The sequence below is a fragment of the Linepithema humile genome, chromosome 2 (assembly GCF_040581485.1).
Source record: "Linepithema humile isolate Giens D197 chromosome 2, Lhum_UNIL_v1.0, whole genome shotgun sequence".
NCBI lineage: Eukaryota > Metazoa > Arthropoda > Insecta > Hymenoptera > Formicidae > Linepithema > Linepithema humile.
This window is the reverse complement of record NC_090129.1, coordinates 16,069,507-16,085,344: the sequence shown is the minus strand read 5'-3', so window position 1 is coordinate 16,085,344 and position 15,838 is coordinate 16,069,507. Positions and strand designations below refer to the sequence as shown.

Sequence of the window (15,838 nt, the reverse complement as noted above, 5' to 3'; positions counted from 1 at the left end):
GGAGGGAACGGGGGTCCGGCTACCTCTCAAGGGACTTGTCCCGATTAGCCGGTAGGGGTTGGCGGCCCTGATTTCAATCGCCCGGATGCCTGGATCCGTTAGGAGTGTTATTCACTCCACCGGGATAGAGGAGCATTACCTCGATAAAAAAGCTGGGGCCTGACCAACCTCGTTAGCACGCCGGTGTTCCGGCATAACGGTCGAGCCCCCATTGCACGAGGGGGGGCGATAGCGTCACATACCGTAACCCCAGTTTATGGGGCCGGGAGCCGGTACCAGCTTAGCTAGGACGGGCTGCGAGGGTGGTAAAACCTCTATAAAAAGACCCGGGTAGGTCGAGTTCGTTAGCCCTGGATGGGCAGTCGACCTAGTGGAAGAAAAACCACGATAAAAAACCCGGAGAAGACAACTCTGTCAACAAATAACACCTATGGGAAAAAACGATGACAACGAAGAGGACGACTTTACCGCCCCAGGGGATTTGGACCCCAGGGGCCGGCGTGGGGGGTATCCGGTCCCGGTGCCCCCCCTCGTCGTCATCGTGCGACGGGCCACCCAGGGCGTGCCACGCGGGCGCCCTGGGCGAAAGTGCTACCGCGGCTGGTGACTTGTGGGCTGAGACCCACAAGATTCTTCGAATCCTCCTCGTCCTCCTGGAGGAGATTCGTGGGGGACGCGAGCGTGATGAGCCCGTAAGAGAGGGTACACGCCCCGGAGGGGGAAGGGACCCCGAATCCCTTCCTCCCAAAAAGGCGGACCAGTCTGCAACCGGTGTAAGAAGCGCCGGCACGCAGACTTGGAGAAGGGTGAGGCCACAGCCCGCCCGCACCAAGGGAAATGGGGGGTTGGGTGATTTCACCCTCCCTCCTCGATGCTACAGGTGCTTGCTGCGTGGGCACGAGAGGTGGCGGTGTCCCTCGCAGGTGGACCGCAGCAAATGCTGCCTCCACTGCGGGGGCGCCGACCACCTGGCCGGGGCATGTTCGCGTAGGAGGGCGAGCTGCCCCGTGTGCAGGGAGGCGGGCAGGAATTCGGCCCACCGTATTGGTGCCCGATCGTTCCCCCGAGGAGGAGACGAAGAAAGAGGAAGAGGAGGGGGAAGACCCCCTAATTACCTTCCCAGGAGAAAGAGGGGGACCGCCCCCCCCTCCACTCCAACAATGGAGGTGGAGAAAATGGTGGAATCCTCGGGGAAGGGGGAGTGAGTGGGGGGGGGGGAGATAATTCTCTCATCCCCATCATTACACTCTCTCCCGACCCCGAGACCATGGAAATAGAAGTGGAGGAAGAGGAGAGAAATTCCCCTCCAAATCCTCCCCCAAGGAAGAGGAAGAGGAGTGAGCGCTCGCTCACCCCTCCAATGAAAAAGGATGACAGAAGGGGAAAGGCTCTTTCGAGCCCTTCACCTCCCCCTGCCAGGAAAAGGAAGGAGGGTGAGGAGGGGAAGGCCACAGTGGGCCTTCCTCTTCTCCCCACCCAAGGAAAGGAGGAAGATGGGGGGAAGGCTAACAAAAGCCTTCCTCTTCCCCCCATCAATAAAGGAAGAACGGCGGAGGCCATAGGCCCTTCACCAATTCCGTCTCCAGCGTCTTCGAGCCAGGGGAGCTCTAAGCCCCCACAAGGTCCGACAGAGCGGGGAAAGAAAGAGGAGGAGAAGAAATTCCTCGACAAAAAAACGAGGGCCTCTTCGTCCCCCCTCTCCCAAAAGGGAAAGGAAGGGGAAAGAGAGGAGGGGAAAGAGGAGGAAAAATCCCTCACCGCCCCAGAAGACAGGACGAAGGGGGATGTAATAGACATCCCCTCCTTAGAGATGACATTTCCGCGGGAAAAAAGGGAGAACGTCCCACCTCCCGTAGAAATAATCTTCAGATGGAAGAAGTGTGGCCCCCTCATAGGTGCTCCGTATGATTACCGGGGCAGAGTGTGGCCACACTGGACGGAGGTAAACTCCAGAGTTCGGGGGTACTGGGAGGCCTTCATGGAGACCTTCCCAGACCGGAACCTAGGCCAACTTGTTGGCTGGAAGGCACCGAAGGAAGACCTTCCTTGGCTGAAGGTCTGGTACCGATTCGGTGACGATCTAAGCCACTGGACTGGTACCAACCTGATTAGGGCAACGGTGGAGAGGATTGACTGGGATTTCCCCAAGTGGGGGTTTAGAGGAGAGACTTGTTTCTCTCCCCTTCCCCCGGATTCCCTTCGCCCCCTCTCCCCAAAAGTGACGGGGGGAGCGGAAATTTTGATTGCCAAACTGGAAGGACTATTCCGGGCGAAAGGCTAGGAAAAGTAGACAAATACGGACGTGGTTGTGCAGCCCCAGTCTCCTCTCCCTCAAGAGGCCACGCCCAGGAAGAAAAGAAAGAAAGGGAAGAAAAAGGAAGTGGGGGGGGGGAGTGTATTCAGAGAGGAGGAATTTCCTCCCCTCTTCACCCCGTCCTCCAAACCCCCTGTCAAATAGGGGTTAGAGCACACAGTTGGGAGGGTTAGTCGGGAGCGGGGGCTCCCGACTAATGTCAACCACCCCCCCAACAAACAAGGGATGACGGGGGAAGGGTCGTGGTAGTCCGACCTTTCCCCCCCTGTTAGGGTTAAAACCTTTTGGGATGAGGCCGAACAACGGTCAAACCCGAGAGGGGGTGAGATGAATGCCGCTGGCGATGCCTTACCCCCCTCTCAACACGGGTTAGGATGGCTACCGGCGGTGGTTTTAATGGGTATACCCAGGGACACTTTCCCTGGGGGACTCCCACATAATCCTCGGGTTCTCCCCCGAGACCCGAGGGTATCCATAAAGAATTTCCCCCGCCTTTCCAAAAAAAAAAAAAAAAAAAAAAAAAAAGGATAAAGCAAGAGACCATATAGGTATCCTGAAAATCGACGCTAGAGGGTTCGACAACAGAATCTTTCATGATCCTGAAGGTGTTTGTTTGGGAATTTCGACGCTCGGTAACCTGTAGCAGCAGCTCAGGGTAGGGCAGGAAGTCGTAATGTCACCCTGGAGTCAACACTAGAAGACATAAAAATTACAGTCAGCCCATTTAGTCAAGACAATTGTCGGGACGACAAATTTGAAGAAAGGGGGCAGTGTTGCGCCCAGGCTTTTTTGTCGCTGATGCTGCGTGCAGTCAGCTGAGAGACCGATCGATAATATCGGTTTCTTAGCAGCTGAAATGTTATAAACAATCTCCATGGTAATATTGTTTAGACGTCTCTATGACAGTTTGTAAATAAACTGTGAGACGTCAGATTTTCGGGAGCTGTCTGCTCGGGCGGACGTGTGCTACGGCTCTGATCTTTTAATTGTATTCCCGGTCACTCGTTGTATTATACGGTTCTTATTAAAGTATTCTTTGTTCTGTTAAAGTGTTATCGTTGTGTTCTTTGATTTCCGCGAGTTTCATTGACGTGTGCGATATTTCGTTCCGCGGGCGCAGCAATATATAATACATATAATATGTGCAACATATACAGGGTGTCCGATAATTGCTGAATCACCTCTCGGGTGCAGGTAGAGCGGGTTAAACCGAGTAGAAAAGTTCTCTATCGTTTCGCGATTTTCGCAATAATTAATGAAAAATTAATTAAAGAAGATCGGCCAATTTGCGTGAGTCTAAGCGCGCGGCGAGAAGAGACAGCCCGTTGTTACGTGGTCGCTAGGACGCAAGGATCTAGCGTTACACACCGCTCGTATGTGCCGTTGTCATTTATAGAGCGCTCTTCCCAACGATTTATCGCGCTTACGGAAAGAGACCCAAGAGTCCTCCTCCGATTTTGACAAGCTTTAAATATGTTGTAAAGTAGCTCAAAATAAGAGACACGTATTTTTTTTATGTGCTTTCTCGCACGTTTGAAACAACTCCTACAAGCTAAAACGGTTTTTTTGGTTTTGACTTAATATCGTTAAAACTGTAAGAGATATCAAAAATGTTTCGAATAAAAGTTGCATGGTTTTTTATGAGCTTTATAACCGCGTAGCTCAATTTTTAAAAAATTTTATATTTTTTAATTTACCCCTACCCTTTCTTATTATTTTTACGAATTTTGAAATTTTTGTTATGACAAAAGTTGTAGCATTTTTTACACTGAATACAATCATATATGATTTTATTATGTTTCGAAATCGCATCTTTCAGAAATGAGCTGTCAATGTCGCACTATATGCGTCGTGCTGCGATATATGCATATATATGCATAACGCATCGTTTATGCCGTGCTTGTGTAATCGATAAGACGAATAAAATTAGAAATAAAGATTAGCATGTTATGAAGTATTTGGAAAAATGTTCTGATCAAAGTGTAACGGTGCAGCCCGCAAGCTGCATCGTTACGGCTACGGACCGTCCATCGTCCGTAGCCCACCAAGGGCGCATCGCGCGCCGATAAAACTCTTGTCAAAACAACGGCGGTCAATCGCCGAAAACCCCCCACACCCGACCGTTCCGTTTTGTGGGGGGCTCGCCGCTGAACCGCCGATGCTTGTCGATTCGAGTCAGTCGGCTGCCAGCCGGGTATAAAACAGGCCCGGCTGTACGTCTTTTCACCAGATCCCGTTCGCTGCTAGACAGTGAACATCACTCTACGAGCGTCCTCGTAGTCCAAACCGAGCATACTCGGATTCTATGCCTTTTCCAGCACACGAGTATCTTCGTATACCGCCGAGCATCCTCGGTATTCTTGCTCCTGTATACGAGTATATTCGTATACCCGCCGAGCGTACTTGGCTCCTCTAGGCCACCGAACTTCGTATTGCGGGCATTCCCACGTACCTAGCCGGGTCGCCGTTCTAAACTCCGCCTTCGTACGAGCGTCCTCGTACTCCCGCCGAGCATAATCAGCAGCCTAAGTCCTTATATCGCGTTTATTCGCCGGGATTTCAAACCGTAATCCGTCCGGTAGGCAAAACCACGTCGACCAATCCGCGCCGCCGAATAATCCGCATCGATCTACGATCAAACGGACTCGCGATACTCTACGAACGCACTCACCGACAAGCGCTCTGTCTTGTACCAACCGTTGCGACACGATCGCCCGCGCTTGCGCTCTCGCCGACCGCACCAGGACGCCTCACGTCATACTTTATAGTTTCGCATAAATAATTGTTCCACCGATGCCTAAAGAATTATTTCACCGTCGCCTTTACATTTATTCCACGCTGTTTAAATAATTCTTTCGCTGTCACTCTCAATTTATTTACCGTTGTCTTTATATTTATTTTCACGCCGCTTGTATACTTATTTCACGCCGCTGAAAGAATTATTTCGCTGTCGCTTATTAATTATTTCACCGTGGTTATTCTACCGACCGCACCGATACTTTGTTACTATTTCACCGTCGCTATACTGATTTCACCGATACTTTTATATTTCTTTCACGCTGCTCAAATAATTATTCAGCCGTTGCTTAATAATCATTTCTCCATCTCTTGTATATTCTTTCGCATCACAATTTCACATCGCATGTACACACGCAGTCATCAAACATACTTAATTGAATAAACACGTCTTCTGATTTATCATTAACCAAACGCATATTTTCTTTGACACACCCCCCACCGACCGAACCTGGATTCCGACGAGCTATACCGCGCTCGAAAAGCTCACACGGTTTCAAAAGAACAAAGTTTACTAAAGTTGTTGCCAAGGCATCCTCTCTATTTTACACTTTTATAGTCGCATTTCGAGCGTATTTATAGCACAGCGCGTTGTCATATCCCGTCAGTGCATATTACACTTTAAAGTTGTGCGCTTGTTAGTGATTACGAAAAAACAATATATAAAACAGCATCAAAAAAAGAACAGCAAATTCACTGTAAAGTAAGTATTATTTTTTGTATACAAATAAGGAGAAGTATTTAATTGTTATATTTTTCAGAATGGTTTAATTAAATCCATTTAACGTAATAATGTTAGTATACGTAACTTTTTCGGCCCTTAATCTATCAACAAGTTCGATAACATCTGAAGAACGAGAAATGGTACGTAAAATAGAATCTATGCTAAAAGAAATGCGCGATGAGAGATACAAAATGGAAGTAGAAGAATCTGTAGATTATGAAAACGATAACGATATTCCAACAGCAGAGCAATTCGAACTAGGAGATGAAGAGGAAGAAGATGAGGTATTTGATGCAAATCCTAAAGTTATATGTACTACAGATGAATGTATTCCGCATGAATATAAAAAAAATACAGTCGAATTTTGAAAAAGCAGTACAATAAGGACAAGAACATTAGAAGGAGTAAAACGAAGATTTCGGAAAGTATATTCATTACGTTAATTACGACGATGGGAAATTCAAGTGAATCAAGGTGGCAGTAGATTCGAAAAATTAAAACAAATTTCGGAATATACATTAAATAATTTTCATACAGCTCTTGAAAACAGAATTATTGTTCACGACGCTGATTTAGCTCAATGGGTTGTTTGGGCACAGAAAAATTTAAATGTACCAGGATTCAAAGCTTCATTGCAATGGATACAAAAATTTAAAATAATACATAATACTGTATCTCGTAAAATAACAAAATTTATAAGAAAAACATTTATAATGTCTAACGTCAATTTTAAAGAAAAATGTAACACATTTATTGAAAACGTTAAATATCAAATAATAGAATATGGAGTTGAAAATATTTACAACAGTGATTAAAGCGGATTCCAATTAGAACTTCATGCCGGTCGTACATTGGCATATAAAGGAACAAAAAAGATTGAATCTGCAGTACAATCCGTATCGGCAACTACGCATAGCTATACTATACAACCTACTGTTTCAGTCGATGGTAGAATAATAAGTGCGCGCGCGCAGCGCGCGCTTGTATTGTTCTAGTATAACTATAAAAATGTAATATAGAGGGGATGCCTTGGCAACAACTTTAGTAAATTTTGTTCTTTGATCAGAACATTTTTCCGAATACTTCATAACATGCTAATCTTTATTTTTAATTTTCTTCGTCTTATCGATTACACAAGCGCGGCACAAACGATGCGTTATGCATATATATATATGCATATATCGCAGCGCGACGCATATAGTGCGACATTGACAGCTCATTTCTGAAAGATGCGATTTTGAAACATAATAAAATCATGTATGGTTGTATTCAGTGTAAAAAATGCTACAACTTTTGTTATAACAAAAATTTTGAAATTCGTAAAAATAATAAGGGATAGGGGTAAGTTAAAAAATATAAAATTTTTTAAAAATCGAGCTACGCGGTTATAAAGCTCATAAAAGACCATGCAACTTTTATTCGAAATATTTTTTGATATCTCTTACAGTTTTGACGATATTCAGTCAAAACCAAAAAAACCGTTTTAGCTTGTAGGGGTTGTTTCAACCCTAAACGTGCGAGAAAGCACATAAAAAAATACGTGTCTCTTATATTAAGCTACTTTACCACATATTTAAAGCTCGTCAAAATCGGAGGGGGACACTTGGGTCTCTTTCCTTGTTTGTAACCAAATAACAGTGGGCTGTATCACCACGGGTCTCTTCTCGCCGCGCTGTTAAACTCGCGCGAATTGGCCGATATTTTAAAATTAATTCCTCATTAATTATTGCGAAAATCGCAAAATGATAATGGACTTTTCTATTCGGTTTAAACCCCTCTACCTACACCCGAGAAGTGATTCAGCAATTATCGGACACCCTGTATGTATATAACATGAACTTGGCAATACTTGTCACGAGCATTTACTAAATTTCTAAATAAAAACATCGCGTTTCATGCTCTCCTATTGGTCACTTTCAACCTTTAATTATTCCTACAATTTTATAACCTAAGTATTAATTTTTATGTTTTATGAATTTACTCTTTGCCAGGAATATGCCCTTTTTCGCTGTAGCGAGAGTTGTAGGACACCCTGTGTATATATACATATATATATATATTGAATAGGTTGATTTATTCACTGTTTTCGTTTCATAAATTATTTTCCCGTAATCACTACAAGCGAAACTTCAAGGTGTAATATGCGCTGATAGCTAACTTATATATGACAACGCGCTGCGCACGAAATGCAGCGATTATCTATAAGGGTGTAATGTGGAAGGGATGCTTTAGCAACAATTTTAGTTAATTTTTCTTTCTCAAATATGTGATAACACGTCATTTGTATATTTATTTAACGACTATTGCGCAACACAAGTGCGGTATAAACGATGCGTCATGCAGCGCGACGCATATAGTGGGATACTGATAACTCATTTTTGAAAGATGCGATTTCGGAACATAATAAAATCATATATAGTTGAATTCAGCGTAAAAAATGCTACAACTTTTGTCATTACAAAAATTTTGAAATTTAAAAAAATAAGACGTGGAAGAAATAAAAAAATTACATTTTTTGAAAATCCAACTACACAGTTATAAAGACCATTACAAGCCATACAATTTCTATTTGAAACATTTTTTGATATCTCCTACGGTTTTGGCGATATTTACACACAAAGAAAAAACCCGTTTTTTTTCAAAGGGGTGTTTCACCCCTTAAATTTGAGTTAGGCCACTATAAAAAAATACGTGTCTCCTCAAATTGTATGTTTTACAACATATTTCAAAGAGAATCAAATCGGGGGGGGGGGACACTTGTGAACGTTCCCTTGTTAGTTTCTACCTGTGCAAGTTAGTTTCTACCTACACAAGCGCTTTGTCAAAATTCTTGGGACACTCTATATAGTCATCTTTATTTCGTATTTTATAAAATAATGAGTATATATTATTTCAGTCATTTGTTGTGCGTCGAAAGACCACAACTAAATTACTACTTAAACAATTTTATTGTTTTATTATTGAGGCCACTAAAACTAAACCGATAAATATAAAAGCAAGATTACTTAATCAATTGTCAGGACGCTGATACTCATTTTTAGAAGACCGAATACCACCTGCACCCAAACTAGATTAGACAGATCAGCATTGTGGGCGGCAAAACGGGTATATCGCTAAAGCGGCCATGCTGTAACAAAAGGCCGATCTGTATAAATAAGCGCGACAAACAAGGCGCCGCGAGTTAATCATCTGTCAATTACATTGCGAGCACATACGTTAGTAAACCGCAAAATAATTAATCGAGATACGCATACTTCTTAGCAAGCAACGCGAAGTAACCGATCAAGGAAGTAAAGTGTAGAGATAAATAAATAAAAAGCAATTTATTTCTAAGCAAGTGACAAGAGTAAAGTTCTTCGGATCAACCCCCTTAATCTGCCTCGGCGAATCTCGAATCCTTAAAGTTTGCGCTAATCACCAGAAGGCGCAACAAAATTGGTGGCAGCGGTGAGATTCATCATCTCCACCATAAGTCCCGATGGTCTGGATACCTTGGTGGTCTGGGCACGGCAGCAGCTGGACTAAGAAGATCAACCCGAAAAACAAGCTGAGCTGAAACATCAACACAACAGTAGTATAGCTATGGGAGATCTGACCCAGGGCATTTGAGGGGGTGCGCGGGTGAAGGGAGGAAGAGGTTGAGGTGGAGGGGGTAATTCTGGAGGAGAGGGGGTAAATTTGGAGTGGAGGAGGTGACGAGGGAGATGAGGGGGAAAGGGGAAGGTACCGGATTACATAAATTCCTGGAAGAGATAAGAATTCCTGGAAGAGATAAGATAAGGATTGTTTATATAAACATGAGTTATATAGAGATAAGGATTGTTTATACAAAGGGTATCGGATTACACTGCGTCAGCACTTTTGGAGTGGTGGGGGTGACGAGAGAGGTGAGGGGGAGAGGGGAAGGTATCGGATTACATCAATTCCTGGAAAAGATAAGATAAGAATTGTTTATATAAGCATGAGTCATAGAGAGATAAGGATTGTTTATACAAAAATGATTCATATTTCCGAGAATTGTTTATATCCTTTGCAGGTTCGTGCAGGTTTTATCTACGCATCAAAGTAAAGCACCTGTAGAAATTACATCATCGCTATTTTTAGAAAATATAATGGAGGGGGTGATAAGGATTGTTTACACAAGTTTTAGGCGACGCCATGTTGCCAGATTTCAATTTGTGTGACACTATTTTTAGATCATAGACCCTTAGGCAGCCACTTTTAGGCGCCATGTTGCCAGATTTCAAGTTGTGTGACATCATCGATATTTTTTTTTTAATTAGTGTCGTGTGCAACGAGCGGGTATAAAAAACTCGCGGAAAATACAAATTGTCACAGTTGTTCAAAATGGAACGTGATCTCACCGTTCGAGCTGCAAACATTAAAACGTTGGGAGAGTTTTTACCATGGGACTACGAGTGCGACGAGTACATCGATTCTCTGAGAGAAAAATGTCGCAAGAAGCAACGAACCGGAGTAGTCAACTCTCTGGTGGCGCAAATTGTGCGTCTGGAAGGTGTGAGGAACACCCTGCATGAGCGATTCGTGTCCATCGGTGCTGGATACGGCGGATACGAGAAGAAGGGCTACACGTGGAAGGAGATCGAGACGACGTTTAGGAACCGTGTGCTGACGGGTGCGGTTGTCAATTCCGACTTCATCGATCCTCGTGAATTTTTGGAAAATATAAGAAATACGATTATTGAGCGGATCCAGAGCGTCATGGCGGAGCATGGGAACGTTAAAATCAACACCGCGTTTAACGGGGAATTTATCGCAGGTGACAAGACAGCCGTGAAGACCATCACCACGAAGAATCAAGAGATACATCCAACATCTGATTTACAAGAGAGGTACACGAAGCATGTGGTTGACGTCATACAGGCATCTCTGGAGGAGTTTCAGGAACGCGACAGCGGATGGGCGTTGTCACGTATCCTGAACCTAACAATCAAAGTCAACAAGTTGAATCCTCTACGCGCGGGATGCCACATCGAGTTACCGCGGAAAATTATGTTAAAAAAGGCGGTGGTCAACGTGAAATCAAACGATAATACGTGTTTCGCGTGGGCAGTGGTAGCAGCTTTACATCCAGCGGAAAAGTACCCGGAAAGAGTATCGCAGTACCCGCACTATTCAACGGTGCTGAATCTGTGTGGTATCGAGTTCCCCGTGACGCTGCCACAAATATCAAAGTTTGAGAAACTAAACGCCATCTCCGTCAACGTCTTTACCACCCAAGACTCCAAAATCGTCCCTCTGCGGCTCACCGACAACAAGAAGGAGAAGCATGTCAATTTGTTGTACGTGTACGGAAACAACAATGCACATTTTGCATGCATAAAGAATATGTCGCGGTTGGTGAGCTCGCAATTGAGCAAGCGAAATGGCAAAAAGTACATTTGCGATCGGTAAGTAAAAATATACGTATAAAATAATTCGAAACTTTATTCGTAGTTTTAATCATACAAATTATTACAGGTGTCTACATTACTTTTATACACAGGAGAAATTATCGGCGCACAGCGTCGATTGTGGCAAGATGAACGATTGCGCCGTCGTTCTCCCCAGCGAGGACAAAAAGTGGCTGACGTTCAGCAACTACAACCGGAAGGAGCGGCTCCCGTTTGTAGTGTACGCCGATCTCGAATGTACGCTCGAGAAGAAGGATGGACAAGACGGCACCACATACGCCTATCAACATCACAAGGCGTTTAGTGTAGGATATCATGTAAGTTGTACGTACGATAATTCTTTATCTAGTTTTAAGTCTTATCGCGGTGAGGATTGCGTGGCGTGGTTTGTCAATGAACTCCACGATTTGGCGCGCCGTGTGAAAACGATCCTCACCACCGTCGTCCCCATGGCGGATCTTATGCGGGAGGAATCGGAAAAGTTCCGTAGCACCGCGATGTGCCACGTGTGCGAGAAACCGTTTACACCGGATGATACGCGGGTGCGCGATCATTGTCATCTTACCGGGCGTTACCGCGGTGCCGCGCACTCGTCGTGCAATTTAAATTACAAAGATTCCCACGTTATCCCGGTGATATTTCACAATTTATTCGGTTACGACGCGCATTTCATTATTAAAGACGTTGCCAATGCTTTCGAAGGCAACATTAATTTACTGCCGCTGACGAAAGAACGTTACATTTCATTCACTAAAAACGTTAAAGATACGGAGGATAAAAATTCCAAAATTTGCGTGAAATTGCGGTTTATAGATTCGTTTAGATTTCTCAGTACAAGTCTTGAAAAATTGGCATCATATTTAACTATAGATGAATTGAAAATTTCACGATCGGAATTTAGCCATTTATCCGCGGAAAATTTCAATCTGCTTACGCGCAAAGGTGTGTTTCCCTACGAGTACATCGACAGCGTCGACAAGCTCCGGGACACAAGCCTACCATCGCGCGAATTGTTTTACAGTTCGTTGACCGGAGAAACGGTATCCGAGAGCGATTACGCGCACGCGACAAACGTTTGGCAGACTTTTTCGATCGAAGATCTAGGTCAATACAGCGATTTGTATTTGAAAACAGACGTTCTTTTGTTGGCGGATATTTTCGAAAATTTCCGAAACACGTGTATAAAGAGTTACGGTTTAGATCCCGCTCAGTATTACACATTACCGGGGTACACGTGAAACGCTATGTTGAAGTACACGCGCGTAAAATTCGAGTTGCTCACGGACATCGATATGGTGTTGTTTGTCGAGCGCGGTATACGCGGCGGTCTCAGCCAATGCTCCAACCGATACGCCGCCGCCAACAACAAATACATGTCATCGTACGATCCATCGAAACCGTCATCGTACTTAATGTACTTTGATGTAAACAACTTGTACGAGTGGGCAATGTGTCAACCGCTGCCCTACGCCAAATTTCGGTGGGTCGAAAATATCGAAAACTTTGACGTAATGTCCGTTGCATCCGATTCGGCCACCGGTTACGTGCTGGAAGTCGATCTCGAGTATCCGGTGAATCTTCACGATGCGCACGCCGACCTGCCGTTCTGCCCGACGCGCGATAAGCCGCCCGGCAAGCGGGAGCTCAAGTTAACACTGTACGATAAGCAGCGATACGTCATCCATTACCGTAACCTGCAGCAATGCGTGCTACATGGTCTGCGAATTGCAAAGATTCACCGCGTACTGCAATTTGTGCAATCTCCATGGCTCCGCAGATACATAGAATTAAATACGCAGTTTTGGACACGGGCGACAAACGATTTTGAGAAAAATTTATACAAATTGATGAACAACGCGGCAAAACCATGGAGAATGTGCGAAATCACACGGATGTACGGCTCGTTACACAGTGGGAGGGTCGGTACGGAGCGGAGGCTATGATTGCCAGACCAAATTTCCACAGTCGAAGCGTGTTCTCGGAGAATCTAGTCGCCGTAGAGTTGCGAAAACTCGAAGTGAAATTCAACAAGCCGATCTACGTGGGTATGTGTATCCTCGACATATCCAAGACCTGCTTGTACGAGTTTCACTACGAGTACATGGCGCCTCTCTATGGCAACAATTGTAAAATTTTGTACACCGATACCGACAGTCTGATATACTTTCTACAATGCGAGGACGCGTATCGGGATATGAAACGCGATATATCCAAATTCGACACGAGCGACTACTCCGAGGACAACGTTTACGGTATATACCGCGCGCCAACAAAAAAGTACCCGGTCTGATGAAAGATGAGAATAACGGCGCGATCATGACGGAATTTGTCGGACTGAGAGCGAAAATGTACGCGTTGAGAGTCACCGGACAAAAAGATACAAAAAAGGTGAAAGGCGTAAAGAAAAATGTAGTCGCTAGAACGATAACGTTCGACGATTACACTCGGTGTCTCAACGACGAAATCGAGCTGACGCGGCGTCAATTGTGCATCCGCTCAAAGATGCACGAGGTGTACACCGTGTCGGAGTCAAAGCTCGCGCTCAGTCCGTACGACGATAAGCGGCACGTCGTATCCGGTTCCACCGACACTCTACCATGGGGTCATCACAAGATACAATTGTAAATAATGTGTAGTAATTTATATAGTTTAATATTTTATGTATTATTATCGTTGTTAGTTTTAAATGTATATATTGTAACATGTTGTAGTAATAAAGAACATCATTGTATATATGTGTAATAGTTTATTATAATACAATGTAAAATATACATAGTTTATTACAATACATCGTCTTTATTTATCCAAGAATTATGCGTATTGTCGAATCCCAACCACTTTACAAACACCTTATCGTCCTTTCAGCGCAACACCTTCTCCACGAGATAAACGTCGGGTTGTGCGGTCTTGAGCAATTCGTACTCGTAAAAGCCTCCCGCGACTGGATCTCCGCGATAATCCTTAATCAGATACGTCACAGGATTGGTACGTTGCACCGTGGCGATCTTAAACACCTCCGTCGACCAATTCGGCGTGTATCCTTTCTCGAATACAGTTTTGAATTTGCTCACGCGCACCGAATCACCCACCCTGAATTTCGCCGGCGCGGCAATTTTTATATTACTGTACACGGTGCTCAAGAGTCCCTTTGCGATCTCGGGAGTGACATCGATCGGGCGCATACCGATCGTACGATGTTTACGACCGTTGTATTCCGAGATCAATCGCGGTAAATCGTTGATTCACCTGTACGATCCCGTGAGCGTAAAAAACTTCCACATTTCGTTCTTTAACGTGCGATTGAATCGTTCCACCACCGAAGTCTTCATGACCGAGTATGTCGAATAATGATTGATGCCGTGTTTCTTGACAAGATTTTGGAAATCTCTGTTGTAAAATTCTTTTCCATGGTCGGTCTGCAAATTTTTCGGAATTCTCTCCTTAAATATCGTGGAAAATGCTTTGGACGTTTCAATTCCACCTTTGGTCTTTAAGGGCATGGCCCACGCGTACTTGCTCAACACATCGATAACGGTTAGAATGTAGTTGCAGCCGCCGTTGGATCGCGAGTACGGTCTCATCTCGACAATGTCAGCCTGCCACAAATCGTCGTATCCTTTCACGACGACTCACAGTGGCCTATTTCTAAAAAAAGGTGAACTTTATTTAAAATTTTGACTTTTACATGATAAGCTGAAACTTGATAATAATAATGTCCTATATATCCACCATCTTTAAACATATTAATGAATATCATAATATTAAGCGTAAGACTATAGTGAGTAGTCAAAGTTGCAGATGAAGAAAAAAAATGTACTATTTTTTTGAACGTAATTTTACAGTAATGAATATTAAGTTTGGAAATCACTTTGGGTGAAAACTGATACAATGTATTATAATAAAGTTGTAAAATGGTATTTTGTAAATCAAAAACTGCATTATTCATTTTTCTCTCACTTAGTCTTATTTCATACGTGACGGATGAAAAAAGTCGTTTTATATGGTATCTTAACTTCTATAATCTGTACTGCGATTTGAAAGATAGCAGAAGATTTTATGAAACCGATGTGGCCGTATTCAGTAAGGTCAAAAGTTATCGTCGATTGTTTATTCATCCGCCACTATCCGCCACTCCGTTGTTGAGACACTCCGGAAGCGCGTGCAGCGGACATTTTTGTTGATTTTTGTCGTTACCGCTATTTACGTCAACTAAAATAGAAATATGGAAAACTATAAAGTGACGCGACAAATGTTGCACAATTTGATGATGACAGTTGAGTGCAAAAACAATGCCGAAGCTACTGATCTTAAGAAGAACCGCGTTCTTGATCATTTGCAAACCTTATTTAATATCAATGATGATAAAAAAGCAGTTGATGCGCTTAAAACATACGTAAGAAACAATTTTTTTTCGCCTTACTTCCAAAAATGGAGAAAGAAAGACGTCAATAAAACTGCAAACAAGTTCGAAGAAAAATACGCGGCTTGGTTGAGCACGGAATTAACGTTCCCCGATATTGTTTTTCGTTGCTTAACCAATACCTCCATTTCGGCAAAAGCCAATAAAAGTAAGTAGTCTATTTAATTTTA

General features: G+C 43.9%; 3 protein-coding genes and 1 pseudogene across 3 annotated transcripts; 3 read left to right on the top strand and 1 right to left on the bottom strand.

Annotated features, from left to right (window-relative positions):
- The first annotated feature begins 9,460 nt into the window (after positions 1–9,460).
- On the top strand, positions 9,461–11,437 carry LOC136998032 (uncharacterized). Its single transcript, XM_067349884.1, has one exon. The coding sequence runs from the start codon at positions 10,182–10,184 to the stop codon at positions 11,247–11,249; it is 1,068 nt and encodes a 355-aa protein (XP_067205985.1). The 5' UTR covers positions 9,461–10,181; the 3' UTR covers positions 11,250–11,437.
- LOC105671622 (uncharacterized) lies at positions 11,377–12,486 on the top strand. Its single transcript, XM_012365958.2, has one exon. It carries the CDS (start codon positions 11,377–11,379, stop codon positions 12,484–12,486), a length of 1,110 nt encoding a protein of 369 aa, XP_012221381.2.
- A 109-nt stretch (positions 12,487–12,595) lies between these two features.
- LOC136998033 (uncharacterized) lies at positions 12,596–13,915 on the top strand (annotated as a pseudogene).
- Positions 13,916–14,109: 194 nt separating this feature from the next.
- Positions 14,110–14,430, bottom strand: LOC105671473 (uncharacterized). Its single transcript, XM_067349292.1, has one exon. It carries the CDS (start codon positions 14,428–14,430, stop codon positions 14,110–14,112), a length of 321 nt encoding a protein of 106 aa, XP_067205393.1.
- Between the last annotated feature and the right edge of the window lie 1,408 nt (positions 14,431–15,838).